The sequence below is a fragment of the Bactrocera latifrons genome, unplaced genomic scaffold (genome assembly GCF_001853355.1).
Source record: "Bactrocera latifrons isolate USDA-ARS-PBARC rearing strain unplaced genomic scaffold, ASM185335v1 scaffold_7, whole genome shotgun sequence".
Classification (NCBI taxonomy): domain Eukaryota; kingdom Metazoa; phylum Arthropoda; class Insecta; order Diptera; family Tephritidae; genus Bactrocera; species Bactrocera latifrons.
The window spans coordinates 662,672-680,709 of record NW_017537378.1 but is presented as its reverse complement, the minus strand read 5'-3'; the positions used below and the strand labels follow the sequence as shown (position 1 = coordinate 680,709).

Below are 18,038 nucleotides of genomic sequence, written 5' to 3'. Positions count from 1 at the left end.
TGTGGCGTCGGCCATAAAGTTGGTGAGCGGTGTGTGAGGCGCGACACGTGCGACTGTCACTCTATAGGCATTGTGTCTGCTGTCCTGTTTAAAAATTTCATATCTTTATTATGCGAAATTGTTATGGTGATTTGTAGTTGCGTGCAAATTTTGACAAATCTATTGCTTCTGTCAAGGAGGCTTTGCAAATAGCGGCGCGAGATGTGGCAGCGGAATATTTTCGTTATTATTTGAAGGTGTATAGTTGTGGATGCCCATAGAGATACCCATAGAGATAGATGCTGCGAAATTTGAATTCTATACTGCTGCAGAGCTCTTATGTTCTCTTTTCAATTGACTTTGGCAGACGAGTTTTTTGCCTGCAGCCCAAAATGTGCTGCAAATGAAATTAAAGTTTTGTCCGCTGGCAATTATATACACCTAACAGTAAAAAAATGTATACATACATATATAAAACCATATTTATACATATACATGTATCTGATTTTATTGTATTATACTTCACATACTGACGTTTTAAAATATAACAGAAGTCTTCATTAAATAGGGGAACGATATTTCTAAAAAAAAAAAAAAAATACAAATTTATGGCAATACTGTTTTACTATAAGAAGAATAAGTATAATGATTTTTCGGAATTAGATGTAAAAAAGTTTGAATAGGTGGCAACTCTTTCCCAACATATTTTTTGTTAAACAGTCGCTTTTATCTTCAGATATATCTATAAATATTTTGGTATTATTGATTCTTAAATCTATTGACTTAGAATTTTAAAAATGGTGGCAGCACTACCAAATAAATTCTTGTATTTTAAGCTCAATAAAGTTCTTCGGTTTGTTTCGTTTTTCTGCATTTTAATAATTTCTTTCATTTAACTTGCAAACAAGTGGCAACCCTTGAAAAATGTAAGAACATTTTTTTTATCTGCTGAATATGAAGACCTAAAATATCATTTATTTTATGAATTTTGTTAGGGTTATTTCGAAATTAGATATAAAAAAGTTACAGAGCTGGCAACTCCTCGAAAAATATTTTTTGTTTATAAAGCTTAAGTTGACTTTTGTTTTCGCTTACAATTATTGTAATGTCATAGATTCTCATATTATTTTGACTTAAAATTTCTCAAAAGACTACCAAAAAAAATTCCAATTTCGAACAATCTTAAAATTTTTTAAAAGACGGCAATACGATCAAAGTGTTTTAAGTATAAACTTCAATAAGTTCTTTAGCTTCATGGCTTTATTTTAATATTACTTTATTTGAACAATATGTTTGTTTTAAAACTTGCTAAAAGTGGCAGCCTCGCCAAAACTTTAGAAAATGTTTTTTTTTTTTAATTGCTTAGTTTCATCTCCTAATACTACAGTTTTATTTAATAGATTTTTTAAAAATTGAAGATATTTAGGAATAAGGTATAAAAAACCTTGAACAGGTGGCAACTCTTTGAAAACATATTTTTTGTATAAGGCTTATTTAACTTCTGATTTCTTTTAAAGTAATTAAAATGTTACTGATTTCTAGGTAATTTCTCTTATAATTTTTAAAATCTGGCAACATTCCAAAAATCTGTTTTCGTTTTTTTTTTTTTAAATATAAGCTTTATAAAGTTCTTCATTTTTATAGCTTTATTTTAATGTTTTTGTAGTTTAACAATTTGTTTTTTTTTAAATTTTGGAAAAAGTGGCAACCCCTCCAAAATTGAAGAAAACATTTTTCAAAACCTGTTTAATTTGGTCATCTGATAAAAGCATTTTATTTTATTTTATTTTTTTAGCTAATTTGATAACCTTATAAATTTATGGAATTAAAAATTTTAAAAGGTGGCAACTGTGCGAAAAAAATATTTCTGATGCAATATTTTTAAAACGCTTCAATTTATACTATTCCTGCTTCTTATAACTTTTTTACTTACTTTCTTTTAATTACAATTTCACTTTAGTAAAAATTTTAACATGTGGCAACTGCTAAAATTTTTTACACTGTAATGTTTATTAATTCAAAGCAGTTTATAGATTCCTGTTTCTTAAATTTATAAATTTTCCTTTTAAATGTATTTAGTAATCTATCCACATACATCAATATTCATTTTCTTTCGAGTACACGACTGCTTATATATTTTTCACAATTTTATTAACATTTTTACAATGCCTTTACTTTACGCCGCAGCAGATTAAGATTTTTCTGCTTGAAAAAGCATGAATTCCAGCTGGTTCGTTCACAAAAGCGCACAAACTCTACAAATGGCTGAAGAATAAGTTTTTGGCGGCGAAAAACTGCAGTTTTCCAAAGCAAATATGCTTCGTTGTTATGAATAAGAAAGTGCAACTGGCGTTGATGGCACTGGGTGATATATATGATATCCAAATTGTGTATGTTCACCGCTCACCCGCATTTTCAGAGCGCGCTCACACCATTGTCTGTCTATCAGCGCTGTCATTTTCATTATTAGAGCCAACTTTGTCATGGCTTGTAATCAAAGCCGTCATCGATCCTTATCTCAACTATAAAAAAAAAAAATGTGAGCTGCCTGGCAATATACGCAGCTACAACTTATACAAGCGGTGCCTCATGTGCTAATATGTCTTTCAGCTTTCCGCCTGAGCTCACACCACGCCAGCGCATCGCATTGCTTTGCTGTCATAAGTCCCCTGTCGACGTTTAGAGAATGTGTTGGCTTTAAATGTGCATCTTATTGACAGCCAGCCAGCGCTCACCCTCCAGCGCAGAGCACTCATCATTTTAACGATTCACTCTTCATATCGGCATTTACCTTTGTTCGTTCACCATCCGCGCACTCACTCAGCCAGCCACCGAGGCGTATACGTAACATTCGGCGGCAGTAAGCACCAGTACAGCGACAGCATTGAGACCAATAATTGTGATTGTCATTAATATATGTTGTACGTGCGCGGGATAGACACATTCCTACACTCATACACATTCATACAATCACACATACACATTCCACCATATAAACAAATTGATTTGGCAGTAAAGCGGACGCAAAGACGTGCTTTTTCTCTTGAAGACAGTCGCTCACGCGCTGTAAGACTGTGTCGCCTTGCGTATGCAAATAAAGTAAAGAAATGCGTGAACATTCGCACAGACCGACAGACAGTCAGCGCTGGCAGTGGCGATGGCAGCTGATCATATCAACGTCGCGGCGTATCAAATTTAATGACTCTTAATGCTTTTATATGACTCGTTTTTGGTGCGCATTGTACTTGTTGTTGTTGTTGCTTACATCTTTAAGCAGTTGACGCCATGCAGAGGGTGCGAATTTATACATATTTGATTTTTTCCATTTTCTTTCTTTATTTTTATTATGTAAACAAGTTTTATGGCTGTTTGATGGTGATTTTCACAGTTGACTTACTTTTATGGGTTTTCGTGTAGAGTCGCGAAAGAATGAGATATTAAATGTAAGCGTAAAAGCGCATTATAAAGAAGCAGTAATGTGGGGGTTATTTTCTGATTCAACGCCTGCCAGGCTGCAATTTTTATGAACTCTTTTTATTAAAGTATAAAACTATCCCGTTTGGTTATTTAAGGGGCGGTGACCAATATTATGGGGTAGCAGGTCGGCTTTACTTAAGTGAAATGCACGTAGAGTTAGCAATGGTCTTTCCGTATTCTTAATCAAACTTCAACTTTTTTTATACCAATAATGAACTTCAATGAACCAAATATGTATCATTTTGGCCGACCACTTTTTGCCATTTTWCCWCTAGAGACATTATTCCATCAGTGCAAAATTTTTTTTGGTTTCTCGGTGAAAAACTGCGTCTTTTTAACAGGCTTCTCTTGAAGCCAACTTAACTCCATTAAGGAAATTCTGCATTGACCGAAACAAATGGTAGTCCGATGGTGCAAGGTCAGCGTCATTTAGTGGATGCAACAAAACTTCTCAGCCAAGCTTTCCTAGTTTTTGACGAGTCATCAAAGATGTGTGTTGTCTAGCGTCCTGATGGAAGACGAAGTCCTTTCTGTTGATTAGTTCAGACCATTTTTTTCGATTGCTTGCTTCCATCTCATCAGTTGTTAACCATTTTTTTAGCTTCACCACGCTTGGACCATGATCTTGCTCCCATATTATTGTCGTATTTGAACCACTATTCGTCTGATGTCACCATTCGTTTCAGAAACGGTTTGATTTCATTTCGTTTCAGCAAAGAATCGCAGATGTTAATTCGGTCCATTAAGTTTTTCACAGACAATTCAGCCAGCCTTTTTTAAATGGTTCAAAACCGTTTGATGATGACTGCTAAGTTCTTTAGCGATGTCATGGCTGCTTATGTGACGGTCTTGGTCAATATTTTTCATAATTTCATCGATTTTTTCAACGATAGGTCGACCAGAGCGAGGTGCATCTTTCACATTGAAATTTCCAGAACGGAAGCGAGCGAACCATTGTTTTGCTACACATACTACTGATACAGCATCGTCTCCGTAAACTTCACAATTTTCATTGTTGGCTTGCGCTCTTCTCTCTTTTATACAAAAATTTCAAAATATAGCAAATTTCTTCATTATTTTGACTAATTTTTTGAAAAACTGTAACTTTTTTCAACTTCCCCGAATAAATTATTATTATTATTTTTTTTAATTAAGCTTAAAATCTCACCTTGTATGACACAACGTGATTGGTGGAGATATATGACTGCAACGAAATCTATTGACAAAATACGAAAAGACTTTTTCGACTATCCAGTATTTGCTTTATCTGCGGCTTATCAGGCATACTATATAAAGCGTGTTGGACCAACCACAGCAAACAGTACGCCCTTATTTATATTACGACTACTCTCAAAAAACTTTATTGAAGATTATTAAAATAAACAGACAGCGGAATTCCATTGGTGATAGGAGAACGAAGTAAGCAGAAAGAGCAAAATGTTTTCTGATTAAGAAATTTTCTTGAAGAAAAAGTCTACAACGGAAATTAGCAGAGTATAAATGTTTTTATTTACAAATAAAACTAATGATTTGGGGGTTATTTATCTTACAATTTCACGGAGGGCAAAAATAAAATAATTTAAAAAAAAAATATTAAATTATTTTTTTCTATTTTTTCAAGTAGTTGCTTAGATAAAACTTTGTTCAAAATATTTAAATTTTTATTATACAACTTATTTACACCACTCAACCAACGGCGCACTGAGATAAAAGAACGAAACTCCTCCGAAAAAAAGTGATACCACACTGCGTATACGTAACATCGTATTCGCATTAACTGAACCATAAAATCCGCGCATATGACTCGCAGGCATACATGACTCCTATAAAAACATAAAATATACAATAGCATACGCAGGAATATGTCACATGCGCCAGTGAAAAAATTCGCAGGCAATTTCGCACTCAACTAATCCAGAAAATTATTTTACTTACACAGCCAACACGCGCACTTGACATGCCACATGCAAAAACAACAATGACAGCAAAGTAGAGCTGGAGTACAAAAAGAGCTGTATGTATATATATACAGATAAAGATATATAATATATGTACATATGTGACACCACCTTTGTGGGAAGCAGTTGCATGCAAAATATGGCTGATAGCAAGAAGCCGAAGTAAAACATGATAAAGACGAATTAGAGAGCTTAATTTTAGTCGTGGGTGTGGTGCTCAAGAACAAACGCTACTGCAAATACTGCAAAAATTTTGTGAAATCTGCGGCTCCCCGTAGTGGCGCATAGTAAAGGGAAACTGTTAAAACTGTGCCAGCGTGGGAGATTAAAAATAGCTGAACGGCTTCAATAAACAAAGAGCATTACACTTGTGTGAGTATGAGTGTATGCAAGTGCTCATATATGCAGATGAAAAGCTCAGGCAGTCAGCATAAGCAACTGAAATGCTGCTCCACTTTCATATCTAAGTAATAAAGACAGTCTACCAAACCAAGCAGCAGCGCAGAGCGACAGTTAGCAGATGCCGTTAAACAAATAAGGCAACAAAAGCATAGAGGAGCGAACAAACTCTAAGCCAAGGCAGCAAATAGAAGACAAAAAGTAACGTGCGACATGGCAGTAGAAGATTCGTCAAACAATGTGAATTTATTTAAGTGTGTGTGTGTGCATAGTTAGACAACCAACACGCCATCAGATCGGCGCAGATTTGACAAAGAGCTACATGAAATAAGAAGACTTATGCAGCTCGCAGTGATTACAAGCAGCTAAACTCTTTCCGACTTACCTTAGATTGTCTTATCGAACTGCCTGACTAACCAGCGGAAGGGAAGTTGTAGCAAGGGAGGAGAGTTAGGCGGTGAGCACACTAATACTCAGCTTAAGCAAAATACTACACAAGCATAACATACATTAGGGTGTTCGTTAGTTCACAAGTTGATTGTTTTTTTTTTTTTTTGTACCTTAAACAGGGTCTGTTATAAGTTGGTCACAAAGTTTATAATCCTCAGATGGAAGCTTCGAAGATCATATAAAAAATATATGATCAATTTTTTTGATATATCGATCTGAAATTGAGCACACGTCGTTTTCTCTAAAGTAGCCATACATTTGAGGAAATCGCCGTTATCAGTCCACTATAGCAAATAGCTACTATACAAATTGAACGCTGGGAATCAAGTGTATGTATGTAAAACTTTTTTATTTGACAAGATATCTTCAACAATTTTTACAACGGTTATTTTGCAAGGCCACGGTATAATTTCCGAAGAAACTGTTCAGATCGGATCACCTGTAGCTGCCATATAAACTGAACGGTCGGAATCAAGTACTTGTATGGAAAGCTCCCTGGTTTGAAGAGATAACTTAAAGAAATTTGGAATGAGTTATTGCCTTAGACAATGATGCAATATGCGAAGAAATTGTTCAGTTCGGACGATTATAGCATACAGCTGCCATACAAACTGAACGATAGAAATCAAGTGCTTATATAGAACACTCTTTTATTTGACGAGATAGCTGCACCAAATTTGGCATGAATTATTGTCTAAGGCAATGGTGCAATCTCCGAAAAACCTGATCGGATCAGATCACTATAGCATATAGCTGACATACAAATTTTGTATTAAAGAAGTAAATCTACAACAATCGATTTTCTACAAAATTGTCCGCTCTACAAATAGAATTTGATGACTTTTATCATAAAAACATTCCTTTAAAAGTTATATGTAATTAAAATTATACGTCAGAAAACCTGAGCCCATGCAAGTGATTCACACATTCTGTGTTGCTTATACGACATGGTGTACTTTGTGAATGCAGTACATTTGACTTGACGCACCGCTTTAACGCGTATTATTTTGAAAGTTATGATTTTAAAGGAAAAATCGACAAGACTTTTTTAGAGTGAAAAATTTAAGAAATAAGGGCAACCCTAATATACATATGTATGTATATACATTGAGTTGCTCTATTTATAAGCGCTGCGCGTAAGCACGAGCCAAATTAATTCCTAGAAATTTGCTGTTCCAAATCTGCTGTTTGCATACGTGCCTACTTTCCACCCCACCTTTCCGTCAGTCAGTCAATCGACTGCTGAGTGCTTTTGTTTGCCTTTTCGCTCGGTACAAGTGCTTTTGTATTTGACAGCGGCACTTGGTGATGCGCACGGGAAGCACATAAATTAATTAAACGCAAATTCACCACATTTAATTAATGTGTGATGCACGTGACATGCCATACAGCTACAACATAAGCCGCTACAGCCATGACTCACAATCATTATAGTCATTAATGTCCTCATACAAGCGAGCACAGGCAACTAATCTGAACTAACTTTGGCATTTGCATGCTAAACCGAAGGCGGTTAGAGCTTTGCCGTGATTACCTGCTACGTGGGTTACTGTTTGAGTTTGTGACTGTGGTGGAAAATTGAGGATCGAACAGCGGGACATTAATTTGATGATAAACAATTAAATGTTTACTTGAAACTGAAGCATTTAAGACACTTAATGAGTTTCAAAGGAAAGGTGCTGAGTTAAAAAAGTAAAGCAAGTTTTAACTTCTTGGCATGGTGGATCGATAAAATTCTATTTCGTACACCTCACAGTAAATTACACGAAAACATAGTGAGGACAGAACCGGAATGAATAGTTTTAATGGTCATCAGATTTGAAATAAAAAAAAATTCAGAAGGTTGCCACTTTTTTTAAATCTAAAATTTCAGAAGATTGCCACATGTTTTAAATTTTTTCAAAAAAATATCATCAGGAAGAACTATAAGCATTTAAGAGCACATTCTTTGTTTAGTGTTGTAAATATAGGTTGCCACCTTACCAAACAAAATACATATGTATATACATAATTATACAAAAATGATGAAAAATTTAAGGGTCGAAAAAAATGGACAGTTAGAAAATGTAAATAGTTGTAAAGGGTTGCCACTTGTTTACAATCGTTCACACATCAAAATAATATAAATCCGGCATTATAATAAACATCATAAAAGAAAAATTTATGTTCAACGCATTTTTCATAGGTGTTGCTACCTTTTTAAAATATTTTTGGTGCGTTGCCAGAAGTTTGAAAAAATTTTAGACCACAATTCAAAATCGACAAGAAACTAAAAAGGTTGAAAAGAGAATTATGTTGTCACTTCTTTAAAAATTTTTGGTGAGTTGGTAGAACTTTGAAAAGTTTTAAAGCCTAATTCAAATTGGCATGGAAATAAATTGGTGTTGCCAGCTATTTCAAATATTTTTGGTGCGTTGCCAGACGTTTGAAAATTTTTAGACCACAATTCAAAATTTGCTATGTCAAAATTAAATATGTAAAAAAGAAATTAAAATTGCAAATGTTTTTAAAAAGCGTTCGAAAATTGAAATTTTGCCACTACTACGAGTTTTTTGGGTTTATAAGTTAAGTGAAAACCAATTTTCGATTAAGAGAGTTTGTAATCACACAAATCTATTTCGCAGATCACATCGCTAAGCGTAAAAAGTCTAACCTTTCGATTATTCTTTAACTTCTTTTTTAGTAGTTTTCTTCTCATCGAATAAATCCCGTTAGTAATATAACTTGACTCCATCGAGAGCACTATCGAAGTTTTCTTAAGTCAAATTCGGTCCAAAAAACAACGCTACTAAGTAAAATATCGGCGGATATCTGTCAAAGTAAACTTCAACTGCTTTCGTTTCTAGGCCACACATTTCTCAGACTACAAAAAATCTTTCTAAAAACTTCATAATTGCTTTCCAGTGCAGCCAACCGTTCAGTTCTCACTAATTAAAGTCACTCCAAGTCAACTCTTATTTCTTTCAATGCAATTTACTGTCACATAAAGTACCATAAAATTATAGGCTCGCGCGTAAATTCGCTCTAGGCTAAAGCATTAACGCACAACAACAAAAAGAGAGATAGAGAGAGCAAGACAATCTAACAAAGGATTGTAATAAGCACAGAGAGTATGTAGTTGAGGCAATTACTTCCGGCCACTCAGCGCTCGTACATTGCCTAATTCCATTCCAACTGCGTTCGAAACAATAACAAAGTGCCTTAGCCATAACAACAACAATAAAGCATTACGACACAAAATGCGACGTATTCATTACGACCGCTGCCAAAGTGCCAGCACAGCAATAGCTACTACAATAGAATAGCACAGAAGAGCTCTTGGTAACGAGGAAAAGAATAACTGCAATGACAGAAGTAATTTGCATAACAAAACAAAAAGACGTAAGCCGAGAAAGTTAGACTCGTAATGTCATCAACAATTTCCACATGCGGCCGAGTGCGAGGTTAATGGCAAGAAAAGTGGCGAAATGGTAGGCGCACAACACAAAAGTAATCATAGAAAGTGAAGCCGAGCAACGACCGAAGGCGACAACCGAATTTATGACAGAAGGCAGCCCGAAGATAGAAAGTTGTCGTAAGAGAGTAATGAAGCCACAACTTATCATACATATGAACATACCACATCTGGCAGACGCTGACGGTAGCTCTGAGGATTATATATATTACTGTAAGCCAACTTCTACGCTGCATACAAATTATATTTATTTGCGGGGCGCGATTTGTGCGACAACGGCGCTCGACTCGCAGAAACTTGTGGCAATCCTAAAGTAAACTTTTTATTAGCCTTGGTAGTGCTGCTCGCCACTTCGGTCGCATGACAAATAATCATAAAACGGCGGCGGACCCACGAACGTCAACAGGCTAAAGACACTTAACTACTGTGGGCGCACGTCATTTTTGTTTTGGTATAAAAATAGCCGCAGCAAGCTGAGCAGCTAAGCAGAAAGTCAAGTAAGTGTGTTATGGGCGAAGGAGGCCGGCGAAAAACGAGTAGCTAACGACGGCAGCAGAAAAATCAGTCATGAATGAATTAGTCGTAGCAATCTTGGCCTACTGTGACCTCCCCGCTGGCTTTACAAAGTTGTGTAAAATTCGTTGAAAAAAACTTGAAATGACAAAGAAAAGTTTTTCTTCATAATTTCGCGCTATCTTCGCGAGATTGTTGGAAAATTGAAGTGAAGGTTAATATTTTTATGTTCAGCGGAGCTGAAAAGTTTTATGGCGTAAAGAAAATAATGGCTGAGCATAATCGGTGCTGAAAATAATATAAGTTTTACAAGAATTGGTGAAGCGCTTATAAATTAAGTCTAAATAAGTTTTTTTTTTTATTATAAATATTTCTTCGTTAAGGGGTTAGGTGGGTTTCAGAGGTACAAAAAAAAAGGTATTTTACGATTTTTTTTTATACAAGCAATCATATATTTGAAAAGTATTATATGTTATATCAAAGGTATATATTCGAACAATATCTCCTGAAATTTCGATAAAAAAATGTTTAAAATACCGCCGTTGAGACGGCATTTCCCTGGGTGTCTCTCAAAAAAGTGCTACCGCCGTGGACAGCATAACTTATTATTGGTTCATATAAAATTAAAAAACTAAGCATATTCTGTTAGTACATATCTAAATCTCGTTTTTGAACGTAGGAAATAAAAAAATATTAAAATTGTCCTTCTTTTCTCKGACTTTGAACAAAAAATCTCATTTTTGGTAAAATTTTCGGCATTTGTGGGTCAGAAATATAAGTTGTAATGAAACAAGAAAAAATCCTTCGTTCAATAACTAGATAATATTATTTCAAAAACGTCTACACAATACGAACTAAAACGGTCGATAACTTTTCGAGAAAGCGTGTCCACCGACTTTAAAAAACCCGTTTCGAGAAAAACGCGTTTAAAGGCAGAGCACTTACCGCAGCTAGCCTTGAGTGCACAAGTTCTGTATCTCCGAAATTATTACTCAAATCAGCTTTTAAATTTAGGACTATATTCTAGAGGTTTTGTAGAATTTAATAAAGCAAAMAAAAAAAATCGATTTTTGAAAATTTTCAAACCCACCTAACCCCTTGAGTTCAATTTTTGACCATTCAACTGGTAAGTGGCGAATGACAGGCGTGATGTTTTACTCCAAGAACTGAATCAAAGCGGGATTTGTCCGCAAATATTCTATAAATTTTACGTATTCCCATAGGAATATCTAATATTACGTGAAAATATTTGTTCTCTCAATAAATCCATTGACCATTGACCATTGGCGCCATCTTGTTGAAAGAAAATGAAACCGAGATTACGAGCTCTAATTTGTGGCATCAAATAGACTGAGGTTTATTATTAATGATCGCCGAAGTTTAGGGATGACGTGGACGACGTCAACGTTTTTGCAAAGTAAAATGGAGACTTGATATCTAATTCTGATATTCAACATTCACATGAACTATAAAGCTACCAGATATCTAAGCCTAGATAAGGCCGGGCATAAGCAAATAAGACACCTTTCATACCTACTGCCCCTCACTTTTTACCTGTGTCATTATTAATAATATCAATACGGCGCGCAAATGATGCCAGTAAGTTGTGGGTTATGTCTAGCATAACAGTCGTGCGGCAATCCTTTGGAGAGCATGTAAGTGGAAAGCTTGCCTGTTTTTCTTTCGTTCCGTGGTACATGATTTTGTCGATCCTGCCTACTCCTAAGGCAGTCCATCGCAACTTGATTCGGTGACGAGGCTTTCGGAAATTACAGAGTATCGTCTTTAACGATTTGCGTAATTCATGCTGTTTCTCTTGTCAAGCGGATGGCAACTTTGGCAATCTCATCGGCTATTTCGTTTCTCGGGATGCCCTTGTGACCTGGAACCTAGTGTATATGGAACCGTTTTCTGGCAGCCGCCATTTCTACTGTTTCGTAGATTCTAAGCATATTCTCCTATGAAATTCGATGTGAGATTATTGCCTTAATTGTTGCTTGGCTATCGACGTATATATTGATATTCTTTACTTCGTTTCCTGCATTGTTATCTATTTTAGCAGCAGACTTCTGTCTGAAATATATTACAGTATTCCTGCAGCTTGAAAGGTCACCTGAGATCCAGCACCAATCCAATAGATCCCGGCACCCAATACATCAACCATTTTGAGTCCGTCCGTATAGATGATGAAAGTTTCGCCTGTGAATTGCGTGCTCCTGCACCATACACCCTTCCTTAGCGTAATTTAAAACCTGCTCTCCCAGAGTATATGTTATCAATTTTATCCACATTCATTTTATAAGATTCTCTAGTAAAATATATATTTCTCCTTTATTTTCTTAGGAAATTCTATTAAGCAAGCCATAAACATAAAACATCTTTCCATTATCTTATTTTTCCTCCATTAAATATGTGCTTCTGCACCCATGTGAAAACATATATAGTACACTTAACTATAGGCACGAAGACAGTGGCGATTGCGTTACCCAGCTGGGCGTTACGACATTCAGGGAAGGTAATTGCTGTGCACTTAAAGAAACCCAAGCCCACCAAGTGCGGCACTTGACTCGAGCGCCAATCGACATTGTGCGCCCGCCACTTTGGCACAAGGCAATCAAAGCGACCATGTGGCAGTGGAAACCCTGTAGGAAATATTTCGGCTAATGGCACTAAATGATATATGTATATGGAAATCAGTCACACATGTAGACGAGTATATGAAATAGTGCCCAACAAAAGCGTCAGTTTTAAGCTTCAATTTTCTATAATAATTATTTTACAGGGTGTTCTAATAGAAAAGTTTGTTATAAAACTTTAAGAAAACGAACAAAAACGAATTATAGCTCTCAGATCATTAATTTGGAAGTCTCACAATATTTGTGGTTATGTAAGATTATCCTAGCGATTCATTAAAATACTTAATTGGACGTTCTAGTTAGATAACTGCCATAAATTTTGTTTCTAAAAAAAATTATTAATGTTTTTATAACAATTTTACAAGCAATAAACCAAAACTTTACATATTTAAGATATGAATATCAACGAAATAATGAAAAATAACCATTCGAGCTGTCCAAACATTCAAAACTTCAATGTAAAAACTCATAAAAGTAAGAATATCCTACAGGGTCACCATGTAGCGTACTCTAACGCTGCTGCAACAGCGCCGCAATGAAGAAGACGAAATAAAAAAATTGTGGCAAGAACCTTTCAACTATTTAATATGCATACTTATACAAAATAACTGTAAGAGGGGTGTAAAGGTGTGAGCTGCTGTGTGCTCTTGTATACAATGGAGGCTCTCTCATAGACACTACTAGTGAATTACGTGAGCGCGAGTGTGAAGCGCGTGATTTGCATAATTTAAATTATGCACAATATGCAAGTATGAATGCATGAAAAGCTTTTATATAATACATTAAATTATATGTGCGCCTTCGCTGAACAAGCTGAATAGGCGAGCGTTGTCGCGTGCAAGCAATATATTTTGTTTGGGTGAGAGAGGAGACTGTGGTGGGTGTATGTGCGCTTTTAATTTGCTGATATTTTAAATTATATTAAATAGATTGGCGAAATGTGTAAATATGACGATGAAATATTAGTTCAAAATTCAAATGGACAATATGAGGTCAGATGGCTCTGGTTAGTAATATGTATTTTTGAATATGCAGTGAAATTTATGTGTTTTTGCATATACGATCTATGTCCACATGAGTGAAATCATTGAAAATGAAATTTTGAAATTTAGCAAATTAGTTTTTGCCAAAACACATAAATTTCACTATATATTCAAAAATACACTGTGTAACAAAATATTTCATTACATGTATGTATATACATATATTTTTTTTTAAATATATCGGTTTTCGTGAATGTTTCATTGACTATGTATTTTAAAACAATCAAGACATTTATATTCAAATTATTCACTGAAACCGAAAAAATTAAGATATTACGGAGAATCGTTTAAAATTTTTGCACATAACTGTTCACGTAATAATAATAACATTATCTGTTGATGCGGATAAATCTCGGATAATATAAGTAACCGATAAAAACTATTGGACAAACCACCTGCATTATATTATCTGCCGATAACATGGAAATACGATTAATACTTGCAGAAACGGATAATGCTCGGATAATATGGCTTTATATTTAATTTTCGGTTCATATAGATAGCCGATACTAATTACCACCAAAACTGCTGAATAATATTATCCGCTGAAACGGATAAGCTTCAGACAAAATGGTTAAACGATTAAAGTTTCGAAAAAAAACAATATCATTGATGGGCATAAAATTCGGATACTATCGATAACCGATAAAAACGTTTGCAGAAATGATTTAAGTTCAGATAATATGGAAGTAGAACTGGATGAAATTCGGATAACATGGAAATGTGATTAGAACTTGCAGGAATGAATAAAGATGTGATATGGATTTATATTTTATTTTCGGTTAATATGGATAGCCGTTGAAACGGATAAACTTCAGAGAAAATTGTAAACGATTAAAATTTTGTAAGAAACTATACGCACAATATAATGCGTAAACCAACCGTTGCAACCGATAAAATTCGGATAACATGGATGTGCGATAAAAACTTTTGCAGAAATGAAATAAATTCGGATAATATGGATAACTTACTAATACTATAGCGTTTTATTTAAGGTACCCAAATATTTTTACATGCGGATAAAATTTGGATAATATGGATAACGGTCAAAACTACGTTAAAAATAATATCAGAAACTCTCCACATAATATGGTTGATAGATTATTCGTGAAAATGGGTAAAATTCGGATGACACGGATAAGCGATTAAAACTCTTGCAGAAACGGATAAAGATCACATAATAACTTAGTATTTAATGAATTAGTATTTAATGAATATCCAGATAATTTATTAATCTAAACTGACTAGCAAATTTTAAAAATATGTTGACTGGTGTAAAATTGTATTGTTTCATTTTCTATTTCGAGCTAATGGCAAGCAAATTTAATTAATTTCGGCATTAGCGAAAGTGCGGTTACCAAACAAAACGACTGTCATGTACAATGTACGAAAGCGTTTTCAAAAACCCGAGGCATACTTTGGCACATGAAATTCGTGTGATTATGAATACAAATAAGCGCTCGCATAAATCTTTTATCATTAACTAGTGCGATTAATCAAAGACAATTAAAATTTATTGCAGCAAGAACAATTAAAATAACTCAGTTTAATATTTGGACCATTTGTATAATAAAATATATTTAATTTCTCCCCACTTGCTTACTCTCGCTCTTTTTCTAGGTCATTGAGGAGCGTATTGTCCATATACCCTATGTACCAGCGCAGCCGGAACCTTACAATCAGCCATCGGGACATGAATTAAAGCCCCGTCCGGTGGGTGAAGAGAATGGTGTGATCGTATTCAATTACAATCCCGTTAGCGCTGTCAATTACGTAAGTTTACAAATGAGTTTATACTATGTAAGCAGAGGTTTATTTTATTTACTAGCATATATAGTTGTAACTTTGACATTCGCGCTTAAAGTCCACAATTGTAACTCGAAATTTTTAAAGTTCATAAAATATCAAAAGATCTGCTTATAGTTTGATATTAAATATATTTTTATAGCTCTGTTTGCACTTTCATTTATAATTTATTTTTTTAGTTACAATTTGTTGTATTTGTATGAATTTGTAAATGTATTTCGAGCAATTTTATTTTTGAGTTTAAAAAAACTTGAAAAAATCAAATCAGCACTTGACATCGCAATTTTCAAACATTTTTTACTTTTCTAAAATTTCTAAATTTCTATAGCAATACTTTGTTGTGAGTTATTTTGGGTTTGTGATTTTTAGACCCCGAGGTCGTCAGATTCTAAAATTGCCCGGTATTCGAAGCTTTGATGTTTAAATAGTGGTCTAACGATGTCCTTCCTGTTATATCGAGAGTGTTCTACTTCAAGATTTCCTACTTTTTTTACGATAAAGCACATAAGCTTCAAATTTAATGAGGAATATTTAATATCATTCGAAAGAACATTATTTTTCATTCATTTTTTGAAGATTATCTCTTTCAATTATTGGCACGTCTCAGATGGTCCAACCGTTGAGAACAATTTTCGATGGCTCGTTCGAACATTTCAATTGGCAACTGGTAAATGACATGCGTGATTTTTTCTCCAGGGCCCAGGGAGAACCAGCGCCGTCTTGTTGAAACGAAATTCCGATGAGATCACGAGCTTTAATGCACTAAACCGTGGTTCTGGTTTCCACGGTCTTTATGTAGACTCTCAGCTACAGCTGCTATATTGTCTTTATTGCGTGCTGGACGTGGTCTATTCGGTCAAATATTATCCAATAATGAGTGCTGGGTCTCAAGATGAGTGGTCTTGTTGCGAATAGTACGCTCAATTGGCCGATTATGTTGACCGTAAGTTGAGTTGTTATTGAAAAAAGTTCTCTACTTGGATCTCCCATTAAAGGAGGGATAAAGAGATTTTAATTAAGAAAACATTTACCAATTCAATTCCTCTATATGCCTCAACTGGACTGGTACAATTTGGAGATTATTTGATAGTGCTTCTAGAAACTCAAAAGACTGGTATGAGTTAAGGGGTTACATGGGTTTCGTTGGGCAAAAAACGGTCTTTTTTTAATAATTTGTTTACATATTATATAAAAATGAAATATTTTAATGACATTTTTTTTTTATTTAAAAGAATCATATTTAGTAAAAAATTTGTGTGAAATTTTCAAAAAAAAAATAAATATCAAAATGGCAGTCTTTACGACGCCATTTCCGGCAGTCCCTCGGAAAAAAGGTGCATCCGCGCTGTCAGCAGAACTTCTTTCAGGATCATCTCAAATAAGAACAAAAAATGCGTGTTTTAGTAAAGACCATAAACTAGGTATTGGACGAAGGAAAACAAAGAACAATGAAAATTGTATTTTTGGCAGACGTTTTTATAAAAAAATGCTAATTTCGATGAAAATTTCTCGACATTTATTTTTTTTAATAGTTGTAATTAAAAAACCGACTTTGAAAACATAGTTTTGAGAAAAACGTATCTCTTCGTTGAAAACCAGGCAGCAGAATACTGCCTGCAGGAGAATTAACATATATGTATACTCGTAGAATCTTCGGGCATAGTTCATTGGGTAAGGGCGGTTCGGCAAACCCCGAATACATAATCCCACTTCCCAACTGGGAAAGAAGGTTCAAAGTAAATATATAACAATTCGAGTCAAGCGCAAGCATCCTAAAGGACTACTCCTCATGGAGCTAGTAACTGAATTTCATCTGGTATCACAAAGTACCAAAACTGATCTATGCGCGGCTTATTGGCCTACTAGACTAACCTAACCTAAGTAGAATCTAAAAATACTTGATTCTGTAAGAGTAAACTAGTTACATCATGACGATAAAATGTTACAAGATATTGTTTAGACTGTTCAGTAAACTTTTGTTGAACTTCATTCCCTTTTGTTGAACTTTATCGCTCTTTTTCGTGGCACTCAATTACTAATTGGATAACTGTGGGACTTGCGAAGCATAAGAGCGTATAAAGAAGCAAAACTTGTCTATTTAATTAACATTCATCTTTCGAACATTATAAACCTCAACTAATTCTTCTTATTTACTGGCGAAGAAACCGCTTACGCAGTTATAGCCGAGTTAAGAACAGCGCGCCAGTCGTTTCTTCTTTTCGCAGGTTGGCGCCAATTCGAGATTCCAAGCAAAGCCAGGTCCTTCTCCACCTGGAGGTCTCCTCTTCCCCCAATTGCCCCGGCGGATACTGCGTCCAATACT

The 18,038-nt window shown here is 34.9% G+C and overlaps 1 protein-coding gene across 4 annotated transcripts in view; it reads left to right on the top strand.

The window, feature by feature from the left end:
* Window positions 1-18,038, top strand: part of LOC108975843 (cytosolic carboxypeptidase NnaD) — a 145,654-nt gene that overhangs the window by 93,946 nt on the left and 33,670 nt on the right. For all 4 annotated transcript variants that reach the window (XM_018944595.1, XM_018944596.1, XM_018944594.1 and 1 more), the window contains exon 3: window positions 15,530-15,682. In XM_018944595.1, the coding sequence (XP_018800140.1) occupies window positions 15,530-15,682 (153 nt within the window). The remainder of the gene's footprint in view (window positions 1-15,529; window positions 15,683-18,038) is intronic.